The following is an 18864-nucleotide window of genomic DNA, read 5'->3' on the forward strand; positions in this document are numbered from 1 at the left end:
CTCCCAGTAATTCAAGAAAACCCGGGAAGCGCCGGGTATTTCTGCTAGCCTATATACAGGGTGTCCTGTAAGTGATAATGTGGCCTTTATCTCATCAACCGCCCATCGTATAGGTATAGTTTCAATTTAAAAAATGCGTAAGGCGTTCGAATAATATACATATAAATTTTTTACGGGGCGGGCAACGTCGCCGGGTATCAGCTAGTAGTATATAGATGTGAAGCATGAGACAAAGAAAATAATGCAATTTTAGCGATCACAACATAAAATCTTAACATCGGTCAAAAATAAGAAAATAGCGAATTTCTTAAAATCCATCATGCAAAAAAGCGTGGAATACATCACCATTAAGGTCCTATTATGACATGATTTAAATGAATACATATTATGATATGAACACATGTTATGATAATATGATATACAGTTGTATATGTTTAAATATATATAGATATTTATTGAAAATTTATTTGAATAATTGTAAGATATTAATATAAGTGCATTCGATGAATACGAAAAGGATTTGCTGATTTAGACTGTTTTAGCATATACCATTTTTCAATAGAAAGTTCTAACTTGAATCTTTTGTGTTGCTGAGTTATATACTGTAAATTTTAATAATATGTACTAAATTTTTTTTTTCTTAATTCATGTCATATACTGATTATGTACGAAAATATGTAATCTTCTATTTCGTGATAACTTTTGATATCGCTTCCCATTAAAATCGCACCCCATATCCCTTATGAAGTGCATATAAAATATATGTTAATATCTAATACTGTAAGTTATAATGCATAAATTGACTCAAATATAACTTGTATCACAGTTTTCTTTGATCTCGTGGAATGTTGGATGATTAACGGACCGATTTGCTTTTGCATATTTCAGCTGACCCGATGTGTATGTTTATTTTTTATGTTGATTTTGTTGAAATATCAAATGATTGTCGGACTCATATGATGATATGTGAATATATAACTACAGTGTGTGAAAATTACAATGCAAAGTGTAATTCTTAAGTGAAGTAATTATTATAAACCCCAGGACTAAATTGCTGCTCGCGAGTTGCTCCCTGGGGTAAGTTGTAAAGTTGATTTTTTCTTTTTGTGGAGAAAATAATAAATGCTTCCTTCGGGGAATCCCGTATGGCGAACTATGTTTGCCGGGTAGGGGGTTAATATCTCTTACTTCTGTTACCTCAAAAGAGTTGTGTCGGAAGAGTTAGCAAAGATGCACAGTGGTGACTCGCAAGTATCGAATCACTCGCGTCGTTCATCCCATGAAGACAGCCGACTCGATGCAACGTACAAGCCATTTGACTAAAATGTATAGCTGAACCCAATGACTAAGGAGAAAAATTGTACGTTCGCCTAGTGGCACACAAGGGCATGAGACCGCTGACTGGAATTTCGAAACAAGTGTGGAAAAAAACTTGTGGGGCAAGTAAGAGGAAGTAGCTGGCATGTTGAAGTGGGAGATATTTGAGAATGGTCTAAAAAAACACACGATGTATACAAAATATATATAAACAGCGTCTCCACTGCGACGGGAAATGATAAACAAAGTCACCGTCCATAGCGCTGGGCAGTGCATATACAGTCAAACCTCGTTAATGAGCCACTCTTTGGAAAACAAAAATATGACTTAATAAGCGAAGTGACTCGTTAAACGGAGTAAGCCATAGCTGTGCCAGTTCCTGCCTGAGGACAATTGGGACTTCCAAAAAGTGACCCGGTAAGCGGAGTGACGTGTTAACCGGGTGACGTACTAACGAGGTTTGACTGTATTCTCATCATATCTTCTGATTTTCTCTATTTTTCATGTCTAGATTGAAAAAAAACAAAAGAAATATTGCTTATTGATATTACGGAGAAATGCTTGAAATACGATTATTCATTTCAAGAAGAAATTCTCGGAATTTCAACTGCTTCTGGAAAAATTAAACACACAAACACGCATGTGTCAATGGGAAGATGTAAAAGGTTGTGTTTTTCAGTTGAGAAAAAAAAATAATTGTTTTTTTTGCTGCAAGTTGCATCAGTGCCGCCATCTGTTGCATAAATTGTGAAAAGTGACTTAAATGAAGGTGCACGAGAAGGCGTCCGTTTTCGAATCTGGTAACCGTGTGTAGAAATGATGACTGTCTATATATAATTTTTTTCTACGGCAATTTTATTTATTTATTTTTAAAATACAAGGCGCTCAGTAAATCGATAATATCTCGATGTGGCAATCGATAGATTTAAGCTTACCGGAGTCCGAAAACGTAGATGATGCTGGAGCTGTCTTAAACTGAAATATAGAGGGAAATTATTTATATCTACCAATATATAGTTTTGAATCAAAACACTTCACAAAGATGGCAGCACGAACACAGTCATCAAATATTCCCAAGTACAGTAGATGTTCGGGTAACGAGCGGTTCGGTTACTGAGCAATTCGCATAACCAGCAAAAATTTTGGAAAAAAAATTGATTCGATTAACGAGCGACGATTATACATTACGAGCAAAAATTTTACGCTTCGTTTATTTATTGTCACGTTTTCACAACTAAGGGGCCGTTCAAGTATTATGTAAGCAAATTTTTTGGGGATTTTTGACCCCCTCCCCCCCCCCCCCCTTGTGAGCAAAATTCCGTCATCAGCTCTGCCCCTCTGAATCCAACTCATATTTTCATGAAGGGTGACTGATGACGTAAGCATTATCCAACCCCCCCCTCCCCCCTTGTCAGCAAAAGTCAGCAAATCGGACCCCCCCCCCCCTGCCAACATCGATGATGACGTAATACTTGAACGGCCCCTAAGCTGATGGTTTTTCGCTTTCGCGTGCACACACGTACTGTGGAATTTGTATAATGTAATATTCTCCCCTACAGTGTCCGATCAGCGTGCCTCACTGGAAAAGTTGAGAGCGTGACTACTATACGAAACTTGATATCGCATTGTAATCGCGCGTATGTGCACTCGTTTTTTATATAAATTCTGCTTGGCCAGAAACTCATGGACCTCCACTGCATGCAACAGCAAGAACTTATGTTGAGGGTTATCTTTTTCTGAGAAAGAGAGAAGTTCCTCACTTTTCAAATGTGATTAGAGAGATGTGTAAAATGTGGGGGAATCTGTACAAAACTCTGTAGAAAGTACCAATGAAATAGAAGCAATAAATCAGTCCAACGACAATGCAATTCCCCATCTCCGAGATATCCTAAAAAGGAGGCAAAAAGCAAGTGCCATTGGATACGTTATTTTTAAAAGCATACCAAACGAATAAGAATGCAAACAACACTGTAATCGTCCAACACACGAGATAGCCCCTCTCGTTCTTTAAAGTAAGTAAAAACTTACTTCTCTCGCGTTCATTAGAGCGTCATACATTATCGTATACGATAATGTATACAAATTAATTTACTCTAATGAACGCGAGAGAAGTAAGTTTTTACTTACTTTAAAGAACGGTATACATTATCGTATCGCACGTTTGTTTATGGCGTTATTACATTACTAGGGGGGCTCTGCCCCCCTGCCGCCTTTGGCGGCCAACCCCCCCCCCCCCCCACTTCTCTCCCGGACATATCTTGTTTATTTCGTCCCACTTCATCAGCGTGCTATGGAAAAGGGGAAAGGGACGTGTGAAAGCACCAGCCTACTGAAGAAGCGAATTTTAATGAAAATAATAATAAAGCAACAAAAAACAAATGAGATTCATCAAGTATCCCCAGAAAACTTCCCCATGGGGGTCCCCAGATTCAATTCGCTGAATTTCAGTGGGGCCCCACACTGGATATATCTTGGGCTACCGATGTGCTGCAAATTTTACAATGTTAAACCACAAAAATCAATGAGATACATTCAGGGGCACCGAATTACAACCTGCCAACATTTCCATGAAGCCCTGACCTGCAAGCTTGTCGGACACCCCCCTGTGAGAATTTTTCATTTTTATCAATTTTACAACGAATAAAATCCAGGGCCCCACATCCAGTAGCGGGGACACAATACGCAGATTTTTAGTGGGGCCTCAGACTGGCTATATCTCTGGTTTCGGCTGTGGCAAATTCTACAACAGAAAAGAATGAGATTCGTCCAGGGCCCCAAAATGAAACCTGTAAACATGGGGCCCCTGACTTGGAAGCTTGTCGGTCATCCCCCGGAGCGAGTGCCATGAAAAAATTTCATTTGTATTCGTTTTACCAACGAATAAAATCCAGGGCACCCAAAATGAAACCTGTAAACATGGGGCCCCCGACTTGGAAGCTTGTCGGTCATCCCCCGGAGCGAGTGCCATGAAAAATTTCCATTTGTATTCGTTTTACCAACGAATAAAATCCAGGGCCCCCAAAATGAAACCTGTAAACATGGGGCCCCCGACTTGGAAGCTTGTCGGTCATCCCCCGGTGCGAGTGCCATGAAAAATTTTCATTTGTATTCGTTTTACGAACGAATAAAATCCAGGGCCACCAAACAATTACCCGGGACACCAATTCGCATACTTTTGGTGGGGCCCCAGACTGGCTTTATCTCGGGCTTCCGCTGTTGCAAATTCTACAACAGAAAAGAATGAGATTCGTCCAGGGCCCCAAAATGAAACCTGTAAACATGGGGCCCCTGACTTGGAAGCTTGTCGGTCATCCCCCGGAGCGAGTGCCATGAAAAATTTTCATTTGTATTCGTTTTACCAACGAATAAAATCCAGGGCACCCAAAATGAAACCTGTAAACATGGGGCCCCCGACTTGGAAGCTTGTCGGTCATCCCCCGGAGCGAGTGCCATGAAAAATTTCCATTTGTATTCGTTTTACCAACGAATAAAATCCAGGGACCCCGAAATGAAACCTGTAAACATGGGGCCCCCGACTTGGAAGCTTGTCGGTCATCCCCCGGAGCGAGTGCCATGAAAAATTTTCATTTGTATTCGTTTTACCAACGAATAAAATCCAGGGCACCCAAAATGAAACCTGTAAACATGGGGCCCCCGACTTGGAAGCTTGTCGGTCATCCCCCGGAGCGAGTGCCATGAAAAATTTTCATTTGTATTCGTTTTACCAACGAATAAAATCCAGGGCCCCCAAAATGAAACCTGTAAACATGGGGCCCCCGACTTGGAAGCTTGTCGGTCATCCCCCGGAGCGAGTGCCATGAAAAATTTTCATTTGTATTCGTTTTACCAACGAATAAAATCCAGGGCACCCAAAATGAAACCTGTAAACATGGGGCCCCCGACTTGGAAGCTTGTCGGTCATCCCCCGGAGCGAGTGCCATGAAAAATTTCCATTTGTATTCGTTTTACCAACGAATAAAATCCAGGGCCCCCAAAATGAAACCTGTAAACATGGGGCCCCCGACTTGGAAGCTTGTCGGTCATCCCCCGGTGCGAGTGCCATGAAAAATTTTCATTTGTATTCGTTTTACGAACGAATAAAATCCAGGGCCACCAAACAATTACCCGGGACACCAATTCGCATACTTTTGGTGGGGCCCCAGACTGGCTTTATCTTGGGCTTCCGCTGTTGCAAATTCTACAACAGAAAAGAATGAGATTCGTCCAGGGCCCCAAAATGAAACCTGTAAACATGGGGCCCCTGACTTGGAAGCTTGTCGGTCATCCCCCGGAGCGAGTGCCATGAAAAATTTTCATTTGTATTCGTTTTACCAACGAATAAAATCCAGGGCACCCAAAATGAAACCTGTAAACATGGGGCCCCCGACTTGAAAGCTTGTCGGTCATCCCCCGGAGCGAGTGCCATGAAAAATTTCCATTTGTATTCGTTTTACCAACGAATAAAATCCAGGGATCCCGAAATGAAACCTGTAAAAATGGGGCCCCCGACTTGGAAGCTTGTCGGTCATCCCCCGGAGCGAGTGCCATGAAAAATTTTCATTTGTATTCGTTTTACCAACGAATAAAATCCAGGGCACCCAAAATGAAACCTGTAAACATGGGGCCCCCGACTTGGAAGCTTGTCGGTCATCCCCCGGAGCGAGTGCCATGAAAAATTTTCATTTGTATTCGTTTTACCAACGAATAAAATCCAGGGCACCCAAAATGAAACCTGTAAACATGGGGCCCCCGACTTGGAAGCCTGTCGGTCATCCCCCGGAGCGAGTGCCATGAAAAATTTTCATTTGTATTCGTTTTACCAACGAATAAAATCCAGGGCCCCCCAAAATGAAACCTGTAAACATGGGGCCCCCGACTTGGAAGCTTGTCGGTCATCCCCCGGTGCGAGTGCCATGAAAAATTTTCATTTGTATTCGTTTTACGAACGAATAAAATCCAGGGCCACCAAACAATTACCCGGGACACCAATTCGCATACTTTTGGTGGGGCCCCAGACTGGCTTTATCTCGGGCTTCCGCTGTTGCAAATTCTACAACAGAAAAGAATGAGATTCGTCCAGGGCCCCCAAAATGAAACCTGTAAACATAGGGCCCCCGACTTGGAAGCTTGTCGGTCATCCCCGGACGAGTGCCATGAAAAATTTTCATTTGTATTCGTTTTACCAACGAATAAAATCCAGGGCCCCAAAATGAAACCTGTAAACATGGGGCCCCCGACTTGGAAGCTTGTCGGTCATCCCCCGGAGCGAGTGCCATGAAAAATTTCCATTTGTATTCGTTTTACCAACGAATAAAATCCAGGGACCCCGAAATGAAACCTGTGAAAATGGGGCCCCCGACTTGGAAGCTTGTCGGTCATCCCCCGGAGCGAGTGCCATGAAAAATTTTCATTTGTATTCGTTTTACCAACGAATAAAATCCAGGGCACCCAAAATGAAACCTGTAAACATGGGGCCCCCGACTTGGAAGCTTGTCGGTCATCCCCCGGAGCGAGTGCCATGAAAAAATTTTCATTTGTATTCGTTTTACCAACGAATAAAATCCAGGGCCCCCAAAATGAAACCTGTAAACATGGGGCCCCCGACTTGGAAGCTTGTCGGTCATCCCCCGGAGCGAGTGCCATGAAAAATTTCCATTTGTATTCGTTTTACCAACGAATAAAATCCAGGGCCCCCAAAATGAAACCTGTAAACATAGGGCCCCCGACTTGGAAGCTTGTCGGTCATCCCCGGACGAGTGCCATGAAAAATTTTCATTTGTATTCGTTTTACCAACGAATAAAATCCAGGGCCCCAAAATGAAACCTGTAAACATGGGGCCCCCGACTTGGAAGCTTGTCGGTCATCCCCCGGAGCGAGTGCCATGAAAAATTTCCATTTGTATTCGTTTTACCAACGAATAAAATCCAGGGCCCCCAACCAATTACCCGGGACACCAATTCGCATACTTTTGGTGGGGCCCCAGACTGGCTTTATCTCGGGCTTCCGCTGTTGCGAATTCTACAACAGAAAAGAATGAGATTCGTCCAGGGCCCCAAAATGAAACCTGTAAACATGCGGCCCCCGACTTGGAAGCTTGTCGGTCATCCCCCGGAGCGAGTGCCATGAAAAATTTCCATTTGTATTCGTTTTACCTACGAATAAAATCCAGGGCCCCCAGACTGGCTTTATCTCGGGCTTCCGCTGTTGCAAATTCTACAACAGAAAAGAATGAGATTCGTCCAGGGCCCCAAAATGAAACCTGTAAACATGGGGCTCCCGACTTGGAAGCTTGTCGGTCATCCCCCGGTGCGAGTGCCATGAAAAATTTTCATTTGTATTCGTTTTACGAACGAATAAAATCCAGGACCCCCAACCAATTACCCGGGACACCAATTCGCATACTTTTGGTGGGGCCCCAGACTGGATATATCTTTTGCTTCCGCTATCGAAATTTTTCAACGTTAAAGCAGCAAGAAAACAATGAGATCCATCAAGGGCCCCTGGAAATGAAAACTTTTTACTTATACGTGAAATCTTCCCCGGGTACCCCGACCCTGTGTTGGGAGCACTGCTGTTGTGTGTGTATATTATACATATATATACCTCTCGACATGGACCTCCCCCCCCCCCCACAAAGGAAGGGCTGACAGGGGCCACAACGATTCTTATCACTTTTTGATTTTTCACACTATAAATTAATCACAGAGGGGCCCCTGAAAAGCTGGTTTGGGGGCTCGAAATCTAAATTCCAGCCTAAGGGCTCTGCTGTAGGATGTAGGAGCCTCTTGGTACATGCACATAACATGGTCCCGATGGGTCAAATGGGTCCCGATATGTGAATATCGACCCAATATCGATATATGATATCATATCGATATATGAATATGAATGTACGATATATGAATGTGAATATCGATATATGAATCGAACCCACTTCCGTAACAGATTTCCGTCACTCAAAAATTTCACCCACTTCCGTCACTCGGTTGCTTAGCAACAGGCCCTTTTCGAGTTTGTTTGTGATTTTATATTATAGAATAGATAGATATATACTGTACACATTTCACTTGAAAGCTCTAATTCTTCACCTTTCTTTCTCTGTGGGTAGCCCCACTTTCAGAGTATCCCAGGGCCACATGCCATCAGGTTGCGAACTACCGAAGTTATTGTATAACAATGCAAAGCAAAATCATTTCACTGGAACTTTTGCTGTCACTTATCGAATAAAACTGTTATAATTTCCCGATAGAAGTTGCGGACCGAGTTCTGAACAGTGTAATAAAAGGACACAATTTTATCACACATTTATTTAACTTTCCATAATAACTTATATTACTTTACAAATACATCAACTGTTGAAATTTTGAAGCAAATTTGATAATTTAATAAACATTATAATTTATATAAATATTTTATTATAATGTATTCTGTATTATTATTTCGTTTATATTCCACCGATCGAAAAGCCTTTTATCAATGTCAATTGAAAAATCATATTAGTTTTATTCGGTAGATAGCAGCAGATATTTCAGAGAGAGAGGGGGAGAGAGATATTTCTCTCTCTCTCTCTCGATGATTTATTAACGTTAAACTGCAGTGGTTCTTAACATGATGTCACATAGAGCCCTCTAGCGTCTATGGGATATTCTGGGGGGGGGGGGCACAGTTGAAAATCAGATGAAGGGGAACCACCACAAGTGCTGAAAAGGACCCTCAGAGAGAGAAGTGATAGATTTCAAGTGAATTATGGTGGGAGAAACTGTTAATACTCTCTGAATCCAGCACGGCATGGAACCAGGACCATCTAAATCCGTGGAAGCATATACGCCGCGCCCGGGCCCTCATATACATAAGGGGCGCAGGATGAGATCTGGTACTACAATTTCTGGATGTAATTAATATGTAAGCTATTACTTCTCTCCAGCCAAGTACGGTTGACCCCCAGAACACTTTGTCAGTGCCGTCTTAATACGTGGGCTAATCCTGGAACGGCCCGGGGGCCTCAAGATTGGAAGGGGTGCTCATGATAACGATATTTGGTCAAACTTTTCGAGAGCTTCATATGTGAATAGCATACTAGACGGACATTTTTATCCAAGTACAGGGCCTTAGGAAAATTACTGTATCCACGGGTGGGAAGCCGATGGGGCTCTTAAGACGACAGTATATATACATACAGTACACAGAGGCGGATGTATGGTTTGGCTGCCCATCTCCAATTCCAGTCTAACTTTCTTCAAAACTCATTCATCAAATTTTCCGCTATGGGCTTTAGCTCATTGGAACACTGTCCCTGTAAACAAACCCCCAGTCACTATTATGGTCACTAGTTGAACTAGTCCCTCGCCCTCTAGATCACTCATCTGCACACACATTTTCTAGGTCACCCTTTTCCGCTCCCATACCTGGTCCTTCGTTGTGTAAGTCACTCTTTTGGTCATTCATAGTCAAGCTTGTACACTTTTTTGGCCCTTCACATGGTTGCACACACTTTTCGGCACTCTTTTCCTACCCCTACCCCTAACGTAAGTACGCCTCTGATAGTACATGGTCTCCCACAAATTAATGAATTAAAATAGTTTAATCGATTTGGTTTCGCTGATTCTTTCTATGCACTTGTAATCAAATAAAATAAAAGAAATAGCAATACATCCTAATTTAACTTCACATATCCCTTTCAGACTCTGGTGCCACAAATGTGTGTTCTTTTTTCTCACTGTAATGATTTTTTTTACCTCGGACAGTTAACCCCTTACTTAAAGGATTGTGTAAGTTTTGAGTTAGAAATATTTCGAATATGAACTTTCGGGATTTTCATCAGAGGGCAGTACTTGAAGTTGAACTTTCAGGGACTTTTAACCTTTCTGGCGTCGTGGGGATCACTTTGACCCCAGCTAGTATTAAAGCATTTTAAAAATCAACAAAATAAATGTTCATAAAAACAATGGGTTTTTTGCATGTCCCCATTCATCCATCAATTAGTTCACTAAATAATTTTTTTTCAAATTTTTTTAGTTGTTTTCCCAAAAATTTTGAAAAAAATCGAAAAAAATGGAGGGATACGTGACTTATTAAAAAATCTAAATCATTTATTAAATTTTTGAATGCAATTTTCACGAATTAAAAATGAACAGATATGATTAAAATATAATCTGAAAATAAAATTTTCAAATTAAAATAATATTTTCTATATTTTATTACAAGCACCAAAATTAGCCTTAAAGTCGGAAACTACTTGCAAACAACACCATGACATATTTATCACACAGATGTCACGTGCAATTCACTAATACACTATCCTCATGCTCACCTCGGATGTCGGATGTTTATTATTTCGAATTTTTCCTATTGCGGTCAGAATCCCCTCGTGCTAGTGTTAATGCATTTTTGAGTATCAGAAATGCTAAACTATTTAGAAAATAAAAAAAAAAGGATATGTATTCGAGTAGGCCCTATATCTCGATGAGATATTATCAGTGCATATTTCAATGAGAATTTCTTTATTTACACAGATGGCTGTCCTGTTACTGTGAATCAGGAAGCGTTTGCGATAAGATGTGAAATAGCCGAGAGAGTAATATCTCAAAATAATCTGTCGTGGAAGAGACAATCGTGTCGAAAATGTTATTGTGATGAAGCAATCTGTATGCGATCGAATTTTCAGGTTTTATAAAATATAAATAAATGTGTTGACGATCGACAATTCATTTCATTGATTCTTTCTTTTTGTGTCAGTGGATTTTTTCTTGTATCAACTATAAGTATTGTGAGTATGTAATTTTCTTGTTTATATTTAAATTACATATCTTAACCCGTTAATGCCCATCGTCCTCATTTGAGGTTAGCCATAATGTGGATTTGTATTATATTTCAGCCACTTGCACGTTTAACCTCTTATAGATGGCAATCCTGCACAGGTATTTGCTTTGAAAAAAAAAAAAAAATTCTGTTTTAATAGTGAGCTTTCCAATATTGGCGCATATTTTAGTCTCGCGGATGCTTTTGTGCTTTTTCTCATATCGTCAACATAATGTACGTCCGATAATTATTTTTAATGAGTTATTTAGAACAAAATTCAATGTAAATAACCTAAATTAATGTTTTTCACGTCATCTTTTTCCAATAAGTCTTCAAATTTCTGTCCTCAATTGAGGACTCTCAGCGTTTAAGCAAATTTTTCAAACTGAGAGAGACAGTTTGTATCTTCTGATCCTTAAAATATATATCTTGCTATTTATGTGTTTTCTACTAATCTGTGAGGTTGAAACATGATAATGTTTCATAAATCGAATGTTCATATAATACCATTCAAAAATTTACAACTTCCTGGAAGTGTTCGAATGCTTCTTTTATATGAATAGGCAGTAATTATAGAACATATCGTATATTATTGTATTCAGAAGATATAATTCTGGCGTTAATTCATTCAGATAATATTGCTATTCCTACTGACGTCGGTGTTGTTATAAATAAGACTTTATCTCGATGATGAAAACTTAGGAGCAGGTAAATGCGAGTGGTATTACAGGTAGATTAAAAATTTCAATTTCCAATGACAAGTCCGTTTACAATAGCAGCAACAAATTTAAAAATTATAAGAAACTGCATCCGACTACGAAACGGTGGAAGGAGAGAAAGCCAGTAAAATTTCTGAAAATGTTAGCAAAAAACACATTCTGTATTTGGGGACATTCAAGTATTACGTTGGCAGATATTTAGCCATTTGAGACTCATCCACCCCCTTCTTGTCAGCTAATCTGTCAATTTCGTTAACTGTGCCCCCCCAGCCCCCTACTATTGCATTTTGGTATCAGAGGCGTACGCAGGAGCAGGGGATCCCCCGCAGACGATCAAAAATGTATTTTTCATGCAAAGAAATATTCTTCAAAAAAATTTAAAATATTGGAAGAGAAAATACCTCAAAGGGTTATTATAATCCATTTATGTTAATTTCAATGCTATTTGAAGGCTAAGAACTCAGAAAACTATATTTAAGAAATTCATTGTACCCCCCCCCCCCCGCAGCTTGTTTTCTCGTCCACATCATACGGAAGCATAGACTGTATAGGCGGGGGGGGGGGAAGAGGATGGTGATCCGCCATTCACGAAAAACTGTATCATTAGCATAGGCGGCAGGACAGACCCTCGCCGATCATCATGTGCACCATCAGAGAAACACATTTCTCTTTCAGAAGAGCATGTCCGCTTATGTACTCGAGACCAGCAACTGCCTCAAGGACAGTGCATGTGAAACGCTGAGCTGAGTAAATACACACCTGTTTAGAAGACCCTCCCCCTCCACTATAAGGGAGACAGGACGGGGGGGGGTTTAGCGGTCAATGCCCACAAACTAGGAAGGGTCTTCCTCGTTTTTGGCATTCCTAGTAAAGGTGGCATGAAGAATACTTCATATTTTTTGGAAGGGCGGTTGATAAGGTAAGCATCATTCAACCGGTCAACAAAAGTCAGCTAATCCGTAAACCCCGCTCCTCCTATAGATGCTTGATTAGACCCTTTGATGCCAAAAATATTTATCCGTTTTTAAACATATTGATGTGATTTAAATTTTTCTTAAACTTTAATTTTTCTGAAATTTTTCATTAAACTTTTAGTTTAAATATTAAATTTTTTTTTTTAAATTCTTTTAACCACAATAGACATAAAAATTGCAGTGATATGCGTCTTCCCCACTTAATTTGGGTCCACATTGTTTTAAAAGTTTTGACCTAAATATGCGATCGTTTCATCAACGCGCACATGTGAAATCACTTCAGGATGTTTTTGCTATACATAGTGAATAATGGCCTAACGCTGAATGCCCTGCTCAAATTATTATACATTGCTACATATGATGAGATAGGAAATAGGTATGATGAGTTGTCCATGACCTGGAATTTCTCATCCAATTTGAATTAGTTTATTAATTTCTTTGACAATACTATATAGTACGTTTTCCAACCAATGAAGTGGTCCGCATTCCCTCAAAGGTTGAGTACCCTAGATATAGGGTACTGTACTTGTATATAGACCATAAGACCCGTATTTCACGGGACAATTTCGTTGTTTGGACTGTCTCACTTATCGAAGTTTCTCATTGTATTTCTAACGAAGATGGTTTGGGTTGTCATTCGTTGCTGATCTTAAGAATTGAGATGGGTTTGATAATTCATAAATTATGTTATGATAGTCATGATTATATTTTTTCTCAATTTTAATTACAACCATATGAATATTCATCTCCCTATCTCATATATTCGTCGCAAACATATTATACTTCTTTTCCCTTTCATGAATTATATTATTATCCACTTTTTTTAGTGATTTTAAGAGAATTTTCAGTGATTTCAGTCCTGGCAGCTTTTTTTGCTTTCTTTTGACAAGTTTTCGGTGATAGATGACGGTTTTCTGCGTTTTCACGTGGAGGGCTCTCGACGTGGATGTGTGCGTGAGTATTTTTTTGTCACCGAGTGCATATATGCTTACAACACTTTCTCTTCAAGTTCTCTAAAGCCAAATTATTTGTATTTCTTGAATGGATGTGACAGATTATGAACAAATTCGTCTTTTTGATGATCGTGACAGTTGCATTCATGCATCTTGCCGAAGATACCGAAGGTTCCTCCATCATCTGTCCCGGAAGTAAAGAGCACTGCAGTTGTGGTAAGTCTGTGTATAGGAACCAACATCGTATATTCGATAATGTCATTGAGGTAAGCACAGTTAAGAATCATTGAGGGCATTGACTTGTTTGAGTCATATGACGCGACAAATATCCTCCACGAAACTGGAAGCTGTGTGTGGTACGCAAATCAAATCGCAGCTTTAGTAGCTCAACACCAAACTGTTCAAGAAGAAAAACCACAAACATGGAAATAGGACGTATGATGAGGAAAGTGTGACATAGAAAAAATAAAAGCCCAAAGAACAAAGGTTATCTTATTAATTGGGCCCATTCTGGCATGACCCATGGGCTTCATTTCCATAGATTGAATAGATCTGTGAGTAAGTATATACAGTCGAATACCGTGGTAACGAATTCCAGGAGACCAGAGATATCACTTCGTTATAAAGGAATTCAAGGTTTTTGCATTGCTCCTATATAAACTTATCTGGGGGAATTGGAAAAGTGTTCACTAAAACGAGATTTTTTCGCTATAACGGTATTCATCAAACCTAGTTGGGAATTGTCGTATGGCGATGTATGACCAGAGCTGGTGTGCGGTAAAGTAGTATAGCCTCAAACAAGCATAACTCTGGCACACGCGCACGCAACACAGAAAAATAAAACACATTTCTGCATGTAGCTAACTTATTTTTCAGGAATTCCCCAGAATGTTGTCGACGAGAACATGTATGATTTACGAGAGAAGAGGCGTTCAAATGAATATATTTTTCTGCTAATGCTGTTTTTTACTAGATTAAACACATACAATAAATTCATTTTGGTGAATCTAATAAAATTATTTGGTAAATTGTTATGTTTAATGAATAATTTATTGAAAAACAAGTTTGAAACAGCTATATTTGTCACCTGCGTGTCTTAATTTGAAGATATCCATACATATTTATTATCGTAATTCCGAAGACACACAAACATTTATATGCACGAATTTTAGGATTTGTCGAACGGTACGTGGGAAAAAAATATAGAATAAAATATTCGTACCAAACGACGATTCTGTGGTGTTTGGCCAGAACACCATAACTCCAAAATCCCATTTTTAAGATAGGATCATTTTCATTGTCATTTAAAAATCAAAAAAAAAAATCATACACACAAATACAAATGAAAATATAAGTATCATACAACATTTTATTTAGCCGTACGCACGTATTTGCGCATTTATCTCTCTCTCACTGCTAATTACTTATAACTAGCGAGACTTACTTTTATATCAGAAAGTCATTTTTTGGAGATATCGTATCACAGAATTTTTTTGGCCTTTTTAACAATTTTTTTATATTTTCAGCTGCAAATATTGATGGCTTTAAAAATGGATGCTATAGGTTATCTCAAATAGGTCATAAGAGTAAAATTTGGAGTAAATTGAATGAAATTTCATTCGCAAGGGATATTTTGAATGTCAGTTTGTGAGGAAAAACTAAAAGGAGAAAACTAGTATTTATACAAGGATGACATCACTCTCCGCTACCACATGATGGTTTTTTAACAACTGGCTGTTGCGAAGATATATTTCGGAAAGAGAGGAAATTCAACTGCCCCTGTGGGGAACCGAACCTACGGCCTTTCACTTTCCGGGTGAACGCACTAGACTACAGAGGCACAGAACCTCTCAATCTTTCCTTGGAGCTCGTGTACACTGAAAGGGACCGTACATGGACGGCCGGACCAGACTCAGGCAAAGCTCACAACTGCTAACGTTGCCACCAAATGACGACTTATACAAGGATGACGTCACTCTCCGCTACCATACGAAGGTGCTGCCCACAGGGGAAGTTGAATTTTCTCTCTTTCCGAAATACAGTATATCTTCACAACAGCCAGTTGTAATAAAAAACCTTCGTAAAACTAGTATTTCCTGTAGAGAAGAATGATTTTTTAATTATAAAAATCGCAGTAGAAAAATAAATAACAAATAGGTTTTAATGCAGTTTGTTAAAAAATATTTTAAGCAAATTTTTTTATTTTTTGTGTAACAAAAAACATTTCATGACTTACATGATTTGAACGTTCGTTATCTCCCTTAAGCAGTAGTATTTTCAAACTTTTGTTCTATTTCCAGGGCAAACATGTTGCCGTCTCTCTTCCAGCGAGTCCGGATACGGCTGCTGTAACGTACCGAACGCCGTGTGCTGCAAAAAGGGCTGCTGTAAACAAGGCCAGTATTGTCTGGATATACTCAACACCTGCATCGGGAAGGGGCTCACCGAAAACACGAGGATGAGACAGTATTCCCAGACCGAGCTGAAGGGTTCAAAATGATTCTGAACTAATCGGCGGTTTCTAATTGTAATATATTTTGCGGAGAACTTATAATTGATTAATATAATTTGTGTTGATTTATCTAATTTATATTGATCTGTACATAAAAAATGTGCAGAATGCATGGGAAAGTGGAATAACTCGCAAAACGTTGATCCTAGAAACATATTTCCAAGTGGACACAGTATCCAAATAAAGTGTGGATAAGCCATTCATATTGCAAAGGGGGGGGGCTGTATAGGTATTATAGTGAAGTAGTAACAATTCGAAAATTATTTTAGGATAAAGGGACTTTTTTATGCACCCTGGATAGACAAGCTATCCCGAATGGTTTACCAGTGTGTTATCTCTGCCACTTCTTGACTTGGGACACCATATACAGTCGAATCCCGTTATAGCGAACTCCATGTCACCGGAGAAATCACCTCTCTATGACGAAATTTCGTTATAAAGGAATTGCAGGTCTTTGCATGTTTACTATGTGAACTTATCTGAAAGATTAGAAAAGTGTTCGTTAAAACGAGATTTTCGTTATAACGGGATTCGACTGTAGAAAGGTTTAATGAAATGATATATGGTAACTTAGAACGACATTAATTCGTTTTGCATAAGCAAAAATAAATGAATGGCATTTGATTATTCATTTAGATCTTGCAAGATAAAGTGTGTGTGCGGTTCAGTAGTGGTGCTGGAATATCTAATAACGAGATGTAAATCTTGCTTCGAAAAGTAATAAATTTCCGCCAATGTTCTTGAATATTTACGACTCTAATAGTTCCGCGTTCAGGATGGAGATTATATTCTAAAAAATGTGTGAATGTACAAATGTAACTTCTCTAAATTGGTAATAAAGTAACGCCATTACACCGCTAATGTTAAAAAAAGAAAAAAAAAATCTCACTTCAAAAAAAGTTTTCCAAAAGTCTGAAGAGTTTCTGAGCAATTCTAAAGCCAAACGACGACGTCCGCCACAAGATGGTGGCATTTACGACCCTGAATTTTCACACCTGTGTGATTTCGATTCATTTTCTCGAGCCTCTAAATCGCTCACTCAGAAAAATGCTCACTTTTCGGAATACGACATGGTTAGAGGCTTTAAGTACGTACTATAATGTGTTTTCATCATATGTTCATCGTGGAATCACATGTCGTGCATGCGTAGTATAAATACATTAGAATGGGTGACTCCCAAACATTTTTTTAACGCGGCTCCATTTTAACAAAAAAAAAAAATTATTGGCGACCTCTACATAGTCTGACCATATGTCCCTTTTATTCAGGTCAGTCCGAATTTTTTGCATTAAAAGTGCTGTCCCGAAAGCACTTTTCGGAATGCCTGTTTCGGTTTTAAGTAGGCGATGTATTAAATATCGGTGAGATATTTAATTTTTTTTAATATTATATAAATATTTATTTTGTTTTTTTTATGTAATGCTTTTCCTTATGCACGATGGAAATGTATTCCTTGATTTTCGTATACAAGGTGATTAAGAAAGAATTATTCGACTTAAAATCGACCCTTATAAATAAAGCGCAACCACATTTTCTTCCTTATAATTAATTCACATTACTTATCTCTCATGAGGTGATTCTCTCTGAGTCACCCTGTGAAAGTATTTACTTTATATATTGTAGAATATAGAAGTAGAATTTTATAAAAATTATAGTATTTTAACGTGTATAATGAACAATGTTTTGCCAAAAAATAGGGTATCAAAAACCAGGAGGGTTATCTCAAACATCAACTCTTTAACGATTTTTACAATCAATTAATTAAGGGAGTTCCTTAATAACAAATATAAATAAAATACGGTACATTGTATGATACATGGTGATTAGCTCAGCTCAGTAAAGGCATTTTCTAGTTTTGACATATTTTTAAAATAAAAATGAATTTGTTATTTGGACGTTTTTATTTTGGAGAATCTCGCGATTCCTCTAGTTCATTGGCACGACCCCACCAGGGGGGGGGGGGACACAACTCACACTGTGAACCACTGCAGTAAACGCTCGTTATAGCGACCCCCCCGTCGTAATGACTATTACCTTAATAACGACCGGTAGGTTGTCCCAAATATTTTATACACAGCAACTACCCTGTATGTTTTCTTTCGGTATAACGACTACCCGATACAACGACCGTTTTCGAAGGAACTAGGGGGGCGGGGGTCGTTATAACAGATGTCGAATGTACTAACTCTCACAAATCTAATGGTGCTATGTTCATATTTAACATGGACCTTGATTTAAAATTTTCTAGAGAACACGCATCATGTATCATAAGAATATCAAATATATATATTTGAATTTCAATAGCTTATTGCAATTTATTTATATAAAATAAATTTCATTTTAATTATTTTTTTCATTTATTGAATTGTTTCATAATTTCGAATAGTTGGATCGTATAATAAAAATGATGAAATTTCAATACAACGAGATTGCATTTAGCTTTGTTTCAGAGATGGCAGCACTTACATATTTCCACGCTATCACCTTCCTTGGTTCTTTAATGTACCGACTCGACGCGTCACGTTGCATACCCTCTCTATCCGGCTTGTACCATCTACTAGTACTTTGTGCTGTTTAAAGCCATGACATT

General features: G+C 39.0%; 1 protein-coding gene across 2 annotated transcripts; it reads left to right on the forward strand.

Annotated features, from left to right (window-relative positions):
• Positions 1-10871: 10871 nt before the first annotated feature.
• On the forward strand, positions 10872-17019 carry LOC149084190 (progranulin-like). 2 transcript variants are annotated; one of them, XM_089234535.1, is made up of 3 exons: positions 10872-11088; positions 13864-13978; positions 16063-17019. In XM_089234535.1, exons 2-3 carry the CDS (start codon positions 13867-13869, stop codon positions 16260-16262), a joined length of 312 nt encoding a protein of 103 aa, XP_089090661.1. In that variant the 5' UTR covers positions 10872-11088; positions 13864-13866; the 3' UTR covers positions 16263-17019. The 2 variants fall into 2 exon arrangements, with proteins under 2 accessions (XP_089090661.1, XP_089090660.1); XM_089234534.1 differs by having other exon boundaries at positions 10873-11084.
• Positions 17020-18864: the final 1845 nt, after the last annotated feature.

The sequence above is a fragment of the Pholcus phalangioides genome, unplaced genomic scaffold (assembly GCF_987345545.1).
Source record: "Pholcus phalangioides strain wild (caught in Gottingen) unplaced genomic scaffold, Ppha-v1.0 ptg000008l_1, whole genome shotgun sequence".
Taxonomy (NCBI): Eukaryota; Metazoa; Arthropoda; class Arachnida; order Araneae; family Pholcidae; genus Pholcus; species Pholcus phalangioides.